The 15,354-nt window shown below is 41.4% G+C and overlaps 2 protein-coding genes and 1 long non-coding RNA gene across 3 annotated transcripts in view; 2 read left to right on the top strand and 1 right to left on the bottom strand.

Annotated features, from left to right (window-relative positions):
- Nucleotides 1–1,488: 1,488 nt before the first annotated feature.
- Nucleotides 1,489–7,512, bottom strand: LOC111143151 (cyclin dependent kinase inhibitor 2C). Its single transcript, XM_022496656.1, has 3 exons — nucleotides 6,432–7,512; nucleotides 5,837–5,976; nucleotides 1,489–2,240 (listed from the first exon to the last, which is right to left on the bottom strand). The coding sequence occupies exons 2-3, from the start codon at nucleotides 5,963–5,965 to the stop codon at nucleotides 1,863–1,865; spliced, it is 507 nt and encodes a 168-aa protein (XP_022352364.1). The 5' UTR covers nucleotides 5,966–5,976; nucleotides 6,432–7,512; the 3' UTR covers nucleotides 1,489–1,862.
- On the top strand, nucleotides 7,142–7,442 carry LOC111143152. Its single transcript, XR_002640313.1, has one exon. It is a non-coding gene; the product is annotated as an uncharacterized LOC111143152 (long non-coding RNA).
- Nucleotides 7,513–13,658: 6,146 nt separating the features above from the next.
- The window catches only part of LOC111142863 (Fas associated factor 1), a 468,894-nt gene continuing 467,198 nt past the window's right edge, over nucleotides 13,659–15,354 (top strand). Inside the window, exon 1 of the mRNA XM_022496233.1 lies at nucleotides 13,659–14,087. Within this exon, the coding sequence (XP_022351941.1) occupies nucleotides 14,043–14,087 (45 nt within the window). The 5' untranslated portion in view covers nucleotides 13,659–14,042. The remainder of the gene's footprint in view (nucleotides 14,088–15,354) is intronic.

Raw genomic sequence — 15,354 nt, 5'->3', positions numbered from 1 at the left:
TTAAACTCCACTTTAAATTCAGAAACATCAATCTTTACAGTTGTAACTTGTAAGAAGGGTTTTTATTTTTTAGTAACAGGCTTGTGTTTAGAAAGTATTCCGTTTTCTCAAGCAGTGTATTTTGTATGCTGATTCTGGTTTTAAAATCCAAAACACAACACTTTTTCCTTCAAAACATCCCAATTTCTACTTTTTTCTAAACTTTAAAATTAAATATTTCAAATTTAATATCATGTTACTGTCAAAAATAAATTTATTCAGTAGTTTGTGCTCAGGGGTGGCAGAAGTTGAAGTCTTAGTGTACTTAAAGAAGGTGAACTTTAGTTATAAGTGAAAAGGATAAAACTTTTTCTCCTATATTCTTTTATACTATCATGGAAAATAAATTACCGAAAACCACTTGCCTGCGACCATTCCAATCCTTGTTGGGGCAGGCATCAGAACCATATCCTTCAATAAACCTTAAAGTATTTTGTTCTTTTTGGAACCAGGGCAGGGAGCTTATAAAGCAGAAGGAGGGAGCTTTCACATAAAACATCTTTGTTCATGTCGGAGATGATGAATAAAGTATTTATAAATTTATAACTGGTAATGCATTGAAATCCTTTGATGAAAGTCTTTAATTAAAATTAAAGTAAGTAGTAGATGCTGGACAATTGTCTTGGAAATCTGAGATTTCTATTTCACTTAATTTTTAAAATTTTTATCTAAATGTATTCTTAAGAAGATTTTGTAAGCCTTTACTAAAAAATTTTGTGGAAATCAAGTACCAAATATAAGAGTGGCCTATTTACTTATTGTAAATGTTTCTATATTTATTATATTGCAATTAAGACCCTTACATGTATATATAATTAGTTATGACCCTTACATGTAATTTATGTATTTTTTCTTGCTGCACTTTTTAATCCCCTAAAAATTTGTATTTGCATTATATTTTAAGACTTAACATTTTGTAATGTCACATTCCTGACATTCAGGGAGAAAAAATGTGATAATGTACTTATGGTATAATTTTGGGAAATGTATTATTTAACCAATTGTTTCACTTTGTGATCTAAAAAAAACAACTAGGGGGAAGCACTTTTAAGGTGACATTTTCTTTTAAAAATTACTTTTAGCTAATATATATTTGTTTTCAGATTGCTACTTCTGAAACCTGTTTTTCAACTATTAAACTTAACTTTGAGAAAAGGGGAAGATCGAACATTAAGAAAAATTCTGAAATTATATTGAAATAATTTCAGGTCTTCAAAAAACATTGTCCTTATTTTGTTGTGAAGAGAAATATGAGGCACCAAGTAAAATCTTTGGGGGGGAGACATGAGGAAGGAAAGAATAACTGAATCATCAATAGAATACATCTAGTTTTTTACTTCGACTACTTTTCTAATGTTGAGACTTACAATATTGTGAACTTTTAGTACACTTCTTAGCAAGTGGCAAACTATGTGGGGATAATAGAGTGGAAAACACAGAAAAACATTGTCCTGTTTTGAAAAAGTGTTTTAATTAGGCAAAAGAAGCATCAGGACAAAACATTTTTAAAACAAAGTCTCTTAAGTTGGGTTTTGAGACTGGCAAAGGGAGAAGCGAGGAAAAAGTCAAGGCAAGATAACATACTCAGGAGAAAGCCAAAGCTATTTGCAGTTATGTGTTAGAACTCAGGATTTTGCAAGTGAAAAGGATGTTGCTTAAATATATTCATAAATCTGACTAAGATTTCCACTTTGCATCCTGTGAAGATTGAACTAGCTGTTTAAAATATGACAAAACTGAATTTTAACAAGTGAAAGTAATATAGGACAGGCAACCAATTAACTGACAAAATAGAAGGCAGTGTGGAAGAACCCTCCCCATATTCATTGCAAATTCGAAGCTCCCTCCGCCTGGTTTCCCTCCATTAGGCTAACGACCTCATTCCTCCGGTAGAGCCTGGCCAAGTCGCAGGCGGTGTCCCCCTTATGGTTCCGATGCCCCACTTTGCTGGCTGTGTGCTTCATGAGGAACTCCACCACAGGGAGGTGGCCTTCTTTGGCAGCCAAGTGCAAGGGCAGGTTCCCTTCATTATCCTCGATGTTAACATCAGCTTGGAACTCCAGCAAAGTCTGTAAAGTGTCCAGGAAACCTGCTCTGGCTGCATCATGAATGACAGCGAAACCAGTTCGGTCTTTCAAATCGGGATTAGCACCTCTAAGTAGTAGTCTCCTGGCAATCTCAGGATTTCCAAGTTTCATAACCTAGGAAAGAAGAGAAAACGGGAGAATCCTTCAAGTTCTCTTACAAAAATATTTTAAAATATCCATATCTCCTATTTATATAACTTTATTTTTGGTGAAACAGTGATTGGGGAAGGCCCACCTGGTGGGGTTTGAAAGGCTCAATTGCAGGAAAGAAAGTACGAGTAGGTAAAAGTAGAAGAATAACTCTAAAGATCGAGCTTCTCTGATGGAATATCTTAAAGGGACCCCAAAGTAGGATAAATTGATCAGTAAAATAGAACCAGTCCAACTTGTGGAAAATTCACCCACAACTCAGTTTCCTATCTCCCATGAAGACTTGCGTAATTTCATGAACTTATTAAAATAAAAGAAATGGAATTTGAGGGGCGCCTGGGTGGCTCCATTGTTGGGCGTCTGCTTTCGGCTCAGGTCATGATCTGGGGATTGGGCCCCACGTTGGGCAGCCTGCTCAGTGGGGAGCCTGCTTCTCCCTCTCTGCCCCTGTTCCTGTTCTCTCTCTCACTGTATCTCTGTCAAATAAATAAATAAATAAATAAAATCTAAAAAAAAAAGAAAGGAATTTGAGAATCTCTTGTTTGCTTGCTTATGCTCATAATACATAAAACCTGAATTATTAATTCTGAAATATTAAATGTAGATAAAATTAATTTTCTAAATAGCTACTGAAAAGAAATAAGGAGAGTGAGTTTCTTTAAACCCACAAAGAAGTGTTTCCACACATCAGACTCCATCACCTAATATAAAAATGATCTATTAAAACACAGGACCTGATATTTTCTTAAATTATTAATTTTCACAAGTTTTTTTCAAATATATATAGCTCAAATTTCCAATGTTTTTCTAAAAAATATTTTTCTCTTTGTAAGTTATTTCATACTGGCTACTGGGTGTGTTTGGAGCTTAGAATCCTTTACCTGAAATTTTAAAATGTTACCAATTGTTAAAGTGTTAAATAATCACTGGTGTGCTACATTGTTTATGATACTGATTTATCAAAGCTAAGTTCATGATATACCATGTATTAGACAGGAGATGACTGCATGGCAACCATTCCTGAAAAGAATGAAACAGTTATCCTACTCTATCACTTACTGTCTCTTAAAGTTCTAACTAGCTTCCTGATTTTAAAGTGAGCAAACGAAGAGAAAATAAGATATTTAATGTGTATTTTGAGACAGACAACTTTGTCTTGTGGTTTGAGCATATTTAATAATCTACTGGGGATGCCATCTTATTTCCTTTTGCAGCTATTATCAGACAATTAGGAGTAGCTATTTGTAAACTGCCAACATTTTAAAAGTCAGAATGTATTAAAATTTGCTATCAACATACAAATAATTCATATGAAAAAGACTTACCTATGGTTGTTTGAATACATTTCACTCTAATAGGGGTCTCTGTTATGCTCTCATAATTATAAAATATCTTGTAGAGAAGCATGCAATTATATAATACATGTAATTTAGTTGTGGAAAAAAATGTAGTCTCATTAACATGCCAGAAAATAGTTCAGCATTTTAACTGGTTTCATTTATATTTAGGTATATTCATAACAACTTAAAATAAATAGATTACATAGTAGACTCTCAAATGTTTATGAAATTAAATATCCATTGAAAAATACATACAAAGTTGTCTATCTCTTTAAACTGTTTATTTAAAAAACAATCACAAAGTAAGTATGAATATATTTAGAATAAATAATATTTTATAAATGCAAACCATATAGATGGCCAAAATATTACACTTCCCTGTTGATAAAACCCTACTGATTTAGCCCTTCTTTTGGGGCAGTGGTAAAAATGATATATATTTTATTTTTTGAGAATTTCAATAAAATAAACTTTTTGGTTAAAAATGAACACAATCTAATTTTTGCCACATCTACCTCTAGAGATTTAGTCACATTTAAGGACCTGGACTGGGAAAAATAAGGGATAGACACCTTGGATCTCTGTAAAGCAAATGTGCGATTAAGGCCTTTGATATCATTCTGATTGAAAAGCTTACACTAGGAAGAAGGGAAAAATTTGCAACCAAGTTAAATGAACATAATTATAGAAGGAAATTTGCCATCTTTCACAAAAATAATATTACTATTGGAAATTGTTTTGAAAGAAAGTTCTTTCTTGAATTATGACACAACTTCAGAACCAAGATTATACATACTGAAAATAAGCCTTGAGACTCCTGTTTGTGTGTTTCATTATATGTGCTAGGGTTAAGCCACAATAAGTGGGTGTTAGTATATAGATAAGTATGCTTAATATAAACAAGATTGCCAAGTTGTATTAAAAATGCCAAAACTTTGTCAATATTAATCTCCCAGTCTTCCTGTTCGTCAAAAGTCCTGTAAGATCTTATTCTGAACATGGGTTAAGTTGCCCATTCCTTGTGAGATTTATATAATCTTTTGGGTTTTCATAGGAAACTTTTCAATGTGTTAAATTTGTAGCATTGATATCACCCCAAAACCTTAAAAACTATTGGGTGGACAAAGAAAAAAAAATCCCTATTCCACAAAATCTACCCGAAATAATAAGATTAAATAATTTAGTATCTATGTATAAGCTTCCTTAACACTGAAAGCTTTATAAGATCAGTATATTGTTTTAAAATGCCCAGACTTAACTTCGTCTGTTAATAGTATATCTCCTCCCACTTAAATTTCTAATTCTTGTAAAACAAAGCATTCTAAACCTTCTCCCCAAAGGATTTTCAAAAACAGCTTCAAGTGTTGCATTTCCGAATAAGAACAGTTCATATGAGTACCACCAGAACTCTGATAAAGCAACTATTTGAGACTACTTTGCCATTTTTTCTGTTTCTAAGCCTTTCAATTAAGTTACATGATAACTAACATTCAGAGGAGGAAAAAAAAATATATCAGGTACAATACTTGGCAGCTGGACATGTTTCATTTCTTGCTTGTAAATCTAATTACTGAAAGTTAGAACATATTACCGCACAACCGCAGAGACAAAAATACTACAAACTGAACTCTGATTAGAAAATTCAACTTTTTATTCCTCCTCAATCCTGAATGGGTGGATGGTATTACATTAACTGTGAAATGTACATCCTGTCCCCGTGCCCAGGCCACCCATTCCAAATGAGGAAAGGTCGTTTATCAAAACTTGAAGCATTTGAAGGAAAAACACCCTCGCCAGTAGTCAGGAAAACTAACGTTAAAGTCAATTATTGGAGCAAAGCACGGAAACCACTAATAGCAGTGTATTTACTTCAAATAATAATCATAATAATGTGTTTACAGAGCTGTCTTAAAAAACACACACACCTCGGCGCTGCTACAACTACTTTTAAATCTCTACCGGCACAAAAACATTCCAAAAATTAAGACCAAACCTGGAACCCATTTGATATCGAGGATGTTGTTGAATTTGACGAGTTTGTTCAAAGTACGTCATTTTGGGGAGTTGGATCCACTTAAAGATATAAAATATGGCAACCAACTAGGCTTAAAAAAACAGTGAAATTTTGTACCCCTGGAAGCTTAAGAGCCGTTATTCCAGAAACCCGGATCACGTAGGCAACATTGTTGACCTGTTTTCCCCACCTCTCTGGATACCAACCTGCAGCGCAGTCCTTCCAAATCCATTTTGTGCATTGACGTTTACATTATTTTGCAACAAACTAGTAAGTTGCTCTAGGTCCCCCCTGGCAGCTGCAGACGCCAACTCGTTCCCCCAAGGCTCGGCCATTCTTTAGGGTCCTGACGATCGGGAAAAGATGAATTAGTTGTTTTTCTTTTTCCCTTTTCTTTTGCTCCTAACCAGGCTGCATGATGGCATCGGAGACTGACAGAAGGACTGGGATGGTTAATCTGGAGTAGAGCTTGGTAGTAAATACTAGTAAGATCTGCCTGCCAAAAGCCCGCCCCTCGATTCACACGTGATTATTCAGCAAAACTGAGCCATTGGAGAGGGGCTCCGCTCCTCGCTTTTTAGCTTAACCCCTGTGAAGAATTCTGGTGACTCAACAGAAAGACACACAGACATATACATATTCCCGGCAAATCACTCTGGACGTAAAATGTATGCAGAGTTGTCACGTATCTACACTACAATCTCTGTGAGGAATGTGCGCGGAGACTTAAGGGACTAGTTCAGGGCACAAAATACCGCGGAAGAAAAGACATTTCGGGGGAAAGAAAAGGCATTAACCTACCCTTGTTCACGGTGATGACTTGAGCCGCGCGAGCCAGAACCGCTGGGGCAGGTCCTCGGAGGGGCTCGGTCTCCATCCGTCTCACCGAAGGGGTAGTCCTGAGTTCTCCGATGCGGGGAGAGCGCCGCGGAGGCTGGATGCTGACGTGCTCCGGAGGGTTAAAGATGATCGTCAAAGGCAAACGGGAGTAGCAGTTCCGTGGCCCTTGGGTTATAGGTCTCCACGACTCTTCAGTGGCCTCCGCTTCTCAGTAGGAGCCTTTATTCGCGTCCGGGCCGGACTGCACGCTAACGCCGAGTGGGAAGGCTCCGTAGCCCGCCCGCTGGGCTGCCGCAGCCCCGCGGAGCCTCAGAGGCCGTGGGAGCCAGGCTCGGAGCGCGTCTCCGGAGACTGCCGGGCGCGCGGCGGGCTCCGGGTAAGTCGGTCATGCCGGCCCCACCAGGTCCCGGGACTCCCAGCAGCGTGAGGAAGGAGGCGAGTGATGCGGGAAGCGTTTATGGGGCCGGGGCTGCTGGGGCGGCGCGCGGCAGCATCGCGGCTGCACAGGGCAGCCCACCAGTAACTTCCCGCCTACGACCGAGCCAGTTCAGACTTCCCACTGCAGACGCTCATTGAGCTGCCGCCGCCGTCTTTTCCTTCCTTTCCCAATTTTCTGGGGGCCTCCGGAGATCGGGAGCGACCAGAGAAGCGCAGGCCAAGGTCTGAGTATGGGGAGTCGCCACAATGCCAGAGCGCAGACAGTCCTGTCGCCCTCCCGGCGAGAGCCCAGTGGCTCCGACACCCGGTGCCACTTCGCCGACCCTTCGCTGTCCCGCGGTCTGTGCCCCAAGCCTGTGCCGCAGCCGCCGCCAGCTAACTGTGCTCGGGAGCCGAGCCGGGCAACAAGGCTTCCTCCAGAGCCGCAGCGCTCCCAGTGACAGTTTTTTTGTAGCTGGTCCCCCCCAAATCGCCGGTCCCCGCTCTGTTCGCCCCTACAGACACTTGAGCGTTGTCCTCCTTTGAGCGCTTTTCCTACCCTCCTTCCTTGGCTTCTTTTTTCACTCAAACAATTGCTGCTTCTGTTGCCGCTGCAGAGACGGTGCCGGTTTCTTCTCTCTTTTTTCCGACCTCATCAGCTTTTTTTGAAAAGAAAAAAATTGAGCGCTTTTTGAGTTGAAAAACCCGCCCCCATTTTAACGGCAGACTTTTAAGGAGGCTCGGCTGAGTTGCAGCGCCACAGGAGCGGGAAGGCCCGGCACCGCCCACGCACCGCCCACTGCCCAGGAGGCGCCCAGGCTCGCAGGCTCGCAGGCTCGCAGGCTCGCTCGCTCGCTCGCTCGCTCGCTCCCTCGCTCCGCCCCCAGCCCGCGCCCTTTCTCCCGCCTCCTCCCTCCCCACTGCCCTCCCTGCGTCTCAGGCACGGGTTCCCACCCGTCCGCTCCGGCCGCCCGCCCCACGGCCGGTCCCCTGCTGGATCGGCGTTTTGCCCCGCGGAGCAGGGTTTGGCCTCCACAGGCTGGCTGGCGGGCTGGAGTCTGCGACACGAAACCTAGGACTCCTGGAGCCCGGCGGGGGCGGGTGAGGGGGGAAGAGGCTTGTTAATTAAGACTGCTGCGGAGAGCCGCAGGGCCTGAGAGGCTTGGCGGCGCTGGCTGCTGGAAGGCGGAGAGCGAGCTGGCGCGAACCAAGTTCCCCCGGCCCTGGCGGGGAGGCTCACTCGCCTCAGCGCTCCGCCGCTAGGTTCTCGAAGTTCGGGCGGCCGGGCCTACAGCTGCCGCCGCCTCCTCAGGGGTGTGCACTATATACACTCCGCAGCCTTTTCTCAGCCTCGGGCTTTGGCCTCGCACCTGCCAGATCAACGCCTGGGGTCGTGGTGGGCAGAGATGGCCGTGGGGGGTGGAGGAAGAGACCCGGACTGACATCGAGAACAGTGCTCAGAAAAAGCAAACGTTTTTAATGGACTGACTTTTACGAAAACCAAAGGACAAAGTGTAGGGAAGAAACCATGACGAACTCTGAACTCAATGTTTCAGGGCCGAGAAACTGAAATGTTCCATTTCTTCGGGAAAAGAGAGAAAAGCAATTAACTTTAAAGCTAAATTTACAACAACTCGTGGGGAGCTTTTCTAACAAGGCCATTTCTTTATTGCCAAAGTTCTCTCGTTTTCTACTTAGATGGGGGCTTGTTTTGGGGGGGGAGGAAGGGAGGGTGTTTAAATGTAAAGAAGTGAGTAGCCTGTTCCCCAATCGTTTATTTCACTCATCTGGGACACCAGTTGTCTGTACTTTTAACCTCCTCTTTTAGCTATGTAAGATTAATTAACTACTGGTTTCTATATTTTTTGCTCTTAAAAATACCCAGCATGGTTACATGATGCACCCAGTGGTCAAAATGAAACCAAGCAAAAAATGACAAGTGGTCTAATTAGAGTAAGCAGATCCTCCAGCAACATCTGTACCCAGCCCCTTGAAGTATAATGGGAGTATTAGCAACAACACACACCAGAAATCTCTGGATAAACATCTAGCAACAGACTGGCTAGTACATAGAGGAAGAGTTGAAACTGGGAAGAATCTGGCAGTGTTTTGACAGAAGTGTTGAAAAAAATACTGGAGCTCTTTTCTTAGGTAACTAAACTTGCATTGTGAATCAGGTATGGAGTAAAACACCAGAAATTAACTCCTCTCATGTACTTATATATTTCAAATTTATGAAGAGTTGCTTTCTGTCAATTATTATGGTTTCTTGCTAAGAGAAGATACTGTAATGAGAAAGAATCTTAAATTATGCTCATTATGTATAAATACATATGTTATAATCTTCATGAAATACTTTTTGCTGAATAACTGAGTTATGGAAAATTTATGGTAATTTAAGATGCATAGAGAGCTAGACTAAGATTTTTGGAGGTCCTAAACTAACTGAAAAGATTCTGATGTCCCATTATCATACCTCATATGTAAATAAAAACAAAGCCAAAAAATAGGAGTAAAGATGTCCAAAAGAATTCCGATTTTTCCCCATGATGACTACTTTAGTGCTTTTGCTGAGATATTAAATTTAAATTCTTTAAGGAAGGCTTTTTTTGTTTTTTTGTTTTTGTTTTTGTTTTTGTTTTATTCTGGCTTTGCTTGTACTCTAAAGCATGTGCTTAGCCTGCTTATTGGATAAACCACAACTGGCAGCACAGAGGTTCGAGGCTTAGTTTAGAGAGCATAAGTAACCACCATAAAGTACCTCCAATGAAAATCTAATATTAAGTATTAGTTCACTGAAGTATATTTAAAGGTGAGTATCTCTGCCTTTAATTATTTTACATTCTAACATGGTATATAAGATAGATCCACAGTTAAGCATCTAATATATTGAAAGTAGTGGTTTCTCTTTTAGCATAATGATGACATGTCTTTCAAACACCAAAAAGAGGCTTTATATTAAATAATAACAGTTATAGAAATCTTTTTTTTTTCCTCAGCAGTTCATACTCACTTTAAAGTGCTTATAGAAATATAATTTATCAGGGGTGTCTGGGTTGCTCAGTGGGTTAAACCTCTGCCTTCCACTCATGATCTCAGGGTCCTGCGATCCAGCCCTGCATGGAGCCCTGCATCGGGGCTCTCTGCTCAGCAGGGAGCCTGCTTCCCCCCAACCCCCTGCCTCTCTGCCTACTTGTGATCTTTCTCTCTCTGTCAAATAAGTAAATAAAATCCTAAAAACAAAAGAAATGTAATTTATCAGATTATATTTTGCTTTTTCTCATTGACTCATTTATGCAGTTTTTCAATGGTTAACGTATGGAAATGTGTATGTGGCATCTGTAATTTCTTTACCTCATATCAAAGTCTTCCTTTTTGCTGTATTTATAGATCCAACAGAGGTGGAAAATAGACTGGTACCCTCAGGGACCTTTTTATCATTTCATAATTGTGACTGAGGCATTTTATTTCTGAGTTTCAGTAGACTTTTTTATATGCGTAGTCCCACCATCTATGAAAGTCATTTTGTAGGGGTGCCTGGGTGGCTCAGTGGGTTAAAGCCTTTGCCTTAGGCTCAGGTCATGATCTCAGGGTCCTGGGATTGAGCCCACATCAGGCTCTTGGCTCAGCGGGGAGCCTGCTTCCTCCTCTCTATCTCTGCCTGCCTCTCTGCCTACTTGTGATCTCTGTCTGTCAAATAAATAAAATCTTTAAAAAAAAGAAAGTCATTTTGTAAAGTAAGTAAATAAATGCCCAGTAAGCAACTCAAAAGCCTAACCATAATAGCAACAATTAACATTTGTATACTGGTTCATGGTTATAACATATGATACACACATTATTTAATCTTCACAACAACTCTGAGTTACATATGGTAATTATCCCCATTTTTAGAAGAAGGAATTGAGGCTTGCAGAGATTGTGACTTAAAGCCAGTAAGTTAGTGGATATAGGATTTGGACTCAGAACTTGGGGCCCCAAGTCTTAAGCCTATCCCACTTGTTAAGAGTCCAGGATCAGACACCAAGACTCCTAAAGAAATTAAATCATTCAATTAAATATATTTTTGATTACCCAGGTGTGGATCTAATTCTGCAGTAGCATTAATCTTCTTATGAATTATAGTAGAAGTGAGTAGTGTTAAAAAGCTTAATTAACTTAACCAAAGGATTAAGGTTAATACCACTATAAGTTATGTTGATATCATATGCCCTGGTAATATATGATGCAGGCACATCACTTCTGTGGTATTCTTCCCAAATCCATAAGCAGTATAATTTGGACAAAATTCTGGACAAACCCAAATTGAGGGATGGTCTATAATGTTCCTGACCACTATTCTTCAAAAGTCAAGATCAAAACCTGTCACAGATTGGAAGAGTCTAAGGAAACATGACAACAATATATAATGTGGTATTCTGGATTGGACCCTGAAACAGAGGACAGACATTGATGTAAAAAGGCAAATAGAGTCAGGGAACCTGGATGATGCAGTCCGTTAAGCATCTGACTCTTGGTTTTGGCTCAAGTCATTATCTCAGAGTCCTGGAATGGTGTTCCGCATCAGGGTCTATGCTAAGCATGGAGTCCACTTGAGATTCTCTTCTTCCTCTGTCCCTCCCACACCCTCTATCTCTCTAAAATAAATTTTAAAAATGCAAATAGAGTCTCTAGAATTTGATTAATAATATTATACCAATGTTAATTTCTTAGTTCTGATAGCTGTACCATGGTTATGTAAGATGGTAACATTAGAGGAAGCTAGATCAAAGGTAAACACATATAAATATAAAATTATGTCAAATGAAAATTCAGCAAAATAATTTTATCACATATATTTGAAAGAAAGATGAAATTAAAGTTCTTTTTCAAACAGTAACAGGAAGATCAAAGAACATGGAGAGTCTAGAAAAAGACCTTTATTTGAATTAGGCTGCTCTGTGAGTTAATGTAGATTAACTATGAGAATGAATTAAAATTATTTTCCTTTGCTCATGCTTATGTATAGAGAATCTCTATACATTTTTATTATCTCAGTTTGTGAAATAAAATTGTTTCTAAGAAAATTCTGGGGAAATGAAAAATAAACTATTTTTTAATTCAATATTTATTTTTCTTTCATTTCATTGTCCGTAGTGGACAATCACTCTGGATGCTGGGTACCCAACCCATGAATAGGTAAGTCAAAAGGAAGACTCAGTCTCACGAAATGTACAAACTTTGCAACATGGAGGGTGAATTGCAGGGAGGCAACAGGGTAAGTGGAAAGAGCACTAGTTTTGACCTAGTCTTGAATACTAGGTCTGTCACTTTGTAGCATGACTTTGAGAAAACTCTTAAGTTCTCAGAGTAGTTTTTTATTCTGTAAAATCATTGTAAGAATGAGATTGGGACAACTAAATTACTACACTTAAGCTTCTGGTACTGTGTTTCACCTTGTGATTCACATGTGTGCTATATTTTGGAAATTCTTCCTATGGGATGGCAATTAAAAAAATACATTCAATTCATGTGACTACGGATAATTCTATTCCTTACCTAGCTAATTCTGGTCTAAATACAGACTATTGCATGAGAGTTGTATGCCAGGCTATCTTCATCTAAGAAACACAGGATGAGCCTAGATCTTTAGAACAGCATAGTGCTCTTCTTTGTCTTCAGGGAATACAAAATGGAGGCCTTGGTCTATATGGTCACTTTACTAGCATCTACTTTATAGCACAAAATCAGCAATCTTACTTTACAATTTCAGGGTTTAATGTACCTTGCAAGGCAAGTCAATGCTCTATTACAGTCCAGAAGATGATATTTTCCTAAGTCAAAGTTAAACATATCCCCATATCCCACTGTAACATTTCCTCCAGTGACAATTACAAACTGTCACACTTCATTATATAGTCTTTGATTATTCTTGTCTCAAGGCCGTTCAATTTCTGACCATAAATTGAAGATTTAGTAATTGGTGTTTCAATAAAATTTCTTCACTTATAGAAGTATTTTAAATTGACTATATTAAAGCCGGACTCAAGTTTTAGGTCTAAAAAATAAATGTTATGCTGCAGGAATAGAAAAGTTTTTATTTGTTGTAACTAACAAAAAACATTTCTCCTTTTCTTGGGATCTATAGTCTCACTTTTCTCAGCTTCTATGTTCACCCAAGTCGATCTCAGCAGCCTGGTTACCTCTGTGTTATTGAAAGGTTGAGGATGCACGAGTCAGGGGGCCTGGGATTGAGTGTGCCGGTGTGTAAGCAGGTTTTGGTAGTGAGGTTGAGCCTAGAAGAGTGTATATGAGGTTGTACTTTGGTTAAGCTTTGTTAGAGAGACTGTACATTTATGAAATTCTGTTTGTAAAACGGGTTTTGAGAGTGTTGAATTAGTTTGTGAAGCTTTGTGTGTATTTCTGTGACTATTTAACCTCGTAAGGCTTAGAAGCTGATCCCCGCCCCAGCCAGGAGGAGGCAGTACCCTGAGGCCTTTGATTAATTCCAAACTGTAATAACCTGATGCGGGACAACTAGCTCCCGCAGTTGCTAGTTGGGTACTCTGCCAGCGGCTCGCAGATGCCCGCCCGGTAGTCGCGCAGATGCCCGCCCGGTAGTCGCGCGCCTAGCTCTTGACAGGAAGGCAGTCACGTGGCAGCCGCAAAGCGGCGCTTTGCGACCTCGATGACAGGCAAAATGTGCGACAGCCTTGGCGCCGGCCAACCAGGGGTGGAGGCGGCGGCCAGGGAGGAAGCGGAGGAGGCGGAGGCGGCCGTGGGGTTCACCCGCCTGCTCGTTCGCCTGGTTTCCCCGCCCCCGCCGGTCTCACCGCTGCCGAAGGGAGCCGGTTGCGCGCTGTCGTAACCTGCCCTCATCCTGGCCAGCAACAGGAAGACCGGACCCGCATCCAGACCAACCTCCCTGTCAGGGCGGCTGCGGCGCGGGCTCTGCGGGGCGCAGGCGGGCAGCCCGGGCGCCTGAAGGTTACCGAGCGTATGAGCGCCTAGCCTCCCGCGCTGCCCCGCCCGCCGGCCCGCCGGTCCGCCCGCCGGCTCGCCAGCCAGCCTCTCGGCGCCCGGCGGCGGCGGCGGCGGCGGAGACGGCCGCAGGAGGCGCAGTTTTCCTCCCAGGTGCGCGCTTCGCTCCCGGAGCCGCGGAACTCGGCGGCCGCCATGGCGTCCAATATGGACCGGGAGATGATCCTGGCGGATTTTCAGGTGAAGTATATGGCCCTCTTCCTCTTCGACCTCCAACCTCGTGGGTTCCCGGTGTCAGAAGGGTTGCCTCTTCTCAGGGTTTGTTAGAGCATTGAGGTGGTGTGTGGTTTGGGCTTTTATACGGTACGTGGCGCGCGAGTGCGCGCGCGCGCGCGCCTGTGTGCGTGTGTGTGTGTGTGTGTGTGTGTGTGTGTGTGTGTTTGCTTTTTATACGGTACGTGACGTGTGTGTGTGTGTGTGTGTCTGTCTGTCTGTGTTGAGCCATGCGGGAACGTGCAATTCATGTGCTGGGTTGGGTGTATGTAGAATTTGTTATGTATGGATTTGCAGGGTGAGGGGGTGTTATAATTCTTGGTTTAGTGTATGTGTGTGGACTGTGTAGTGTGTTCTGTATTTTGTGGAGAATGGGTAGAATTTGGGGATATTAAGTGGGGCTTTTAAGTATGGGTTTTTTGGGTCAGGAGTTTCGGGTTGTTCTTTGAGGAGAGTGTGCTGTATGGAGTGTGGGTGTGGAGAGTGTGGTGTTGTGGGTGTGGTGTATTGTATTAAGGGGTGAGTAAAAAAATGAGGAGGAGGCGGTGGTGAAGGTAGTGCTGAGGGTATGGTCTTTTTCAAGGAGAAATAAACATTCGAGACTTTGCCTTACTGGAATCTTTGGAGGGTATGAAGATAATAAGGATGTGTCAGATAGACTGTATATACAAAAGTATCTTCGGTGAATTCATAACCTTAATAAATTACACATTTGCGGATTCCCTTCTACAGATTTGAATTGCTTGGTGTGTGTTCTAACTCCAGGAATAATTTAAAGGATAAGTAAAGGTTATTCCTTCACTTAGCCCAACTGTAGTTACACTAATATATGAGTATCTTAAGGAGACCCTTTGAAAATAGAGTTGTACCCCGTCATGAAAGACTTGGTATTAGAACTAATGCCCTGTGCACTCCATCTTTGCCTTTTGAAGTTTGATGAAGAAAGTATTGTAGTGAGATTTTTTTTTTTAAAGATTTTATTTATTTATTTGACAGAGATCACAAGTAGACAGAGAGGCAGAGAGAGAGAGAGGGAAGCAGGCTCTCTGCTGAGCAGAGAGCCCAATGCGGGACTCGATCCCAGGACCCTGAGATCATGACCTGAGCCAAAGGCAGCGGCTTAACCCACTGAGCCACCCAGGCGCCCTGTAGTGAGATATTTTTCACCATTCATTTTAGCATTAACTTAGAAGCTACTGTTATGTATAGGCAGAATTTTCTAACACTGTCATCA

Source organism: Enhydra lutris, unplaced genomic scaffold (assembly GCF_002288905.1).
Source record: "Enhydra lutris kenyoni isolate GAN:26980312 unplaced genomic scaffold, ASM228890v2 scaffoldscaffold9, whole genome shotgun sequence".
Lineage (NCBI taxonomy): Eukaryota > Metazoa > Chordata > Mammalia > Carnivora > Mustelidae > Enhydra > Enhydra lutris.
This window is presented reverse-complemented; position numbering and strand designations above follow the sequence as displayed.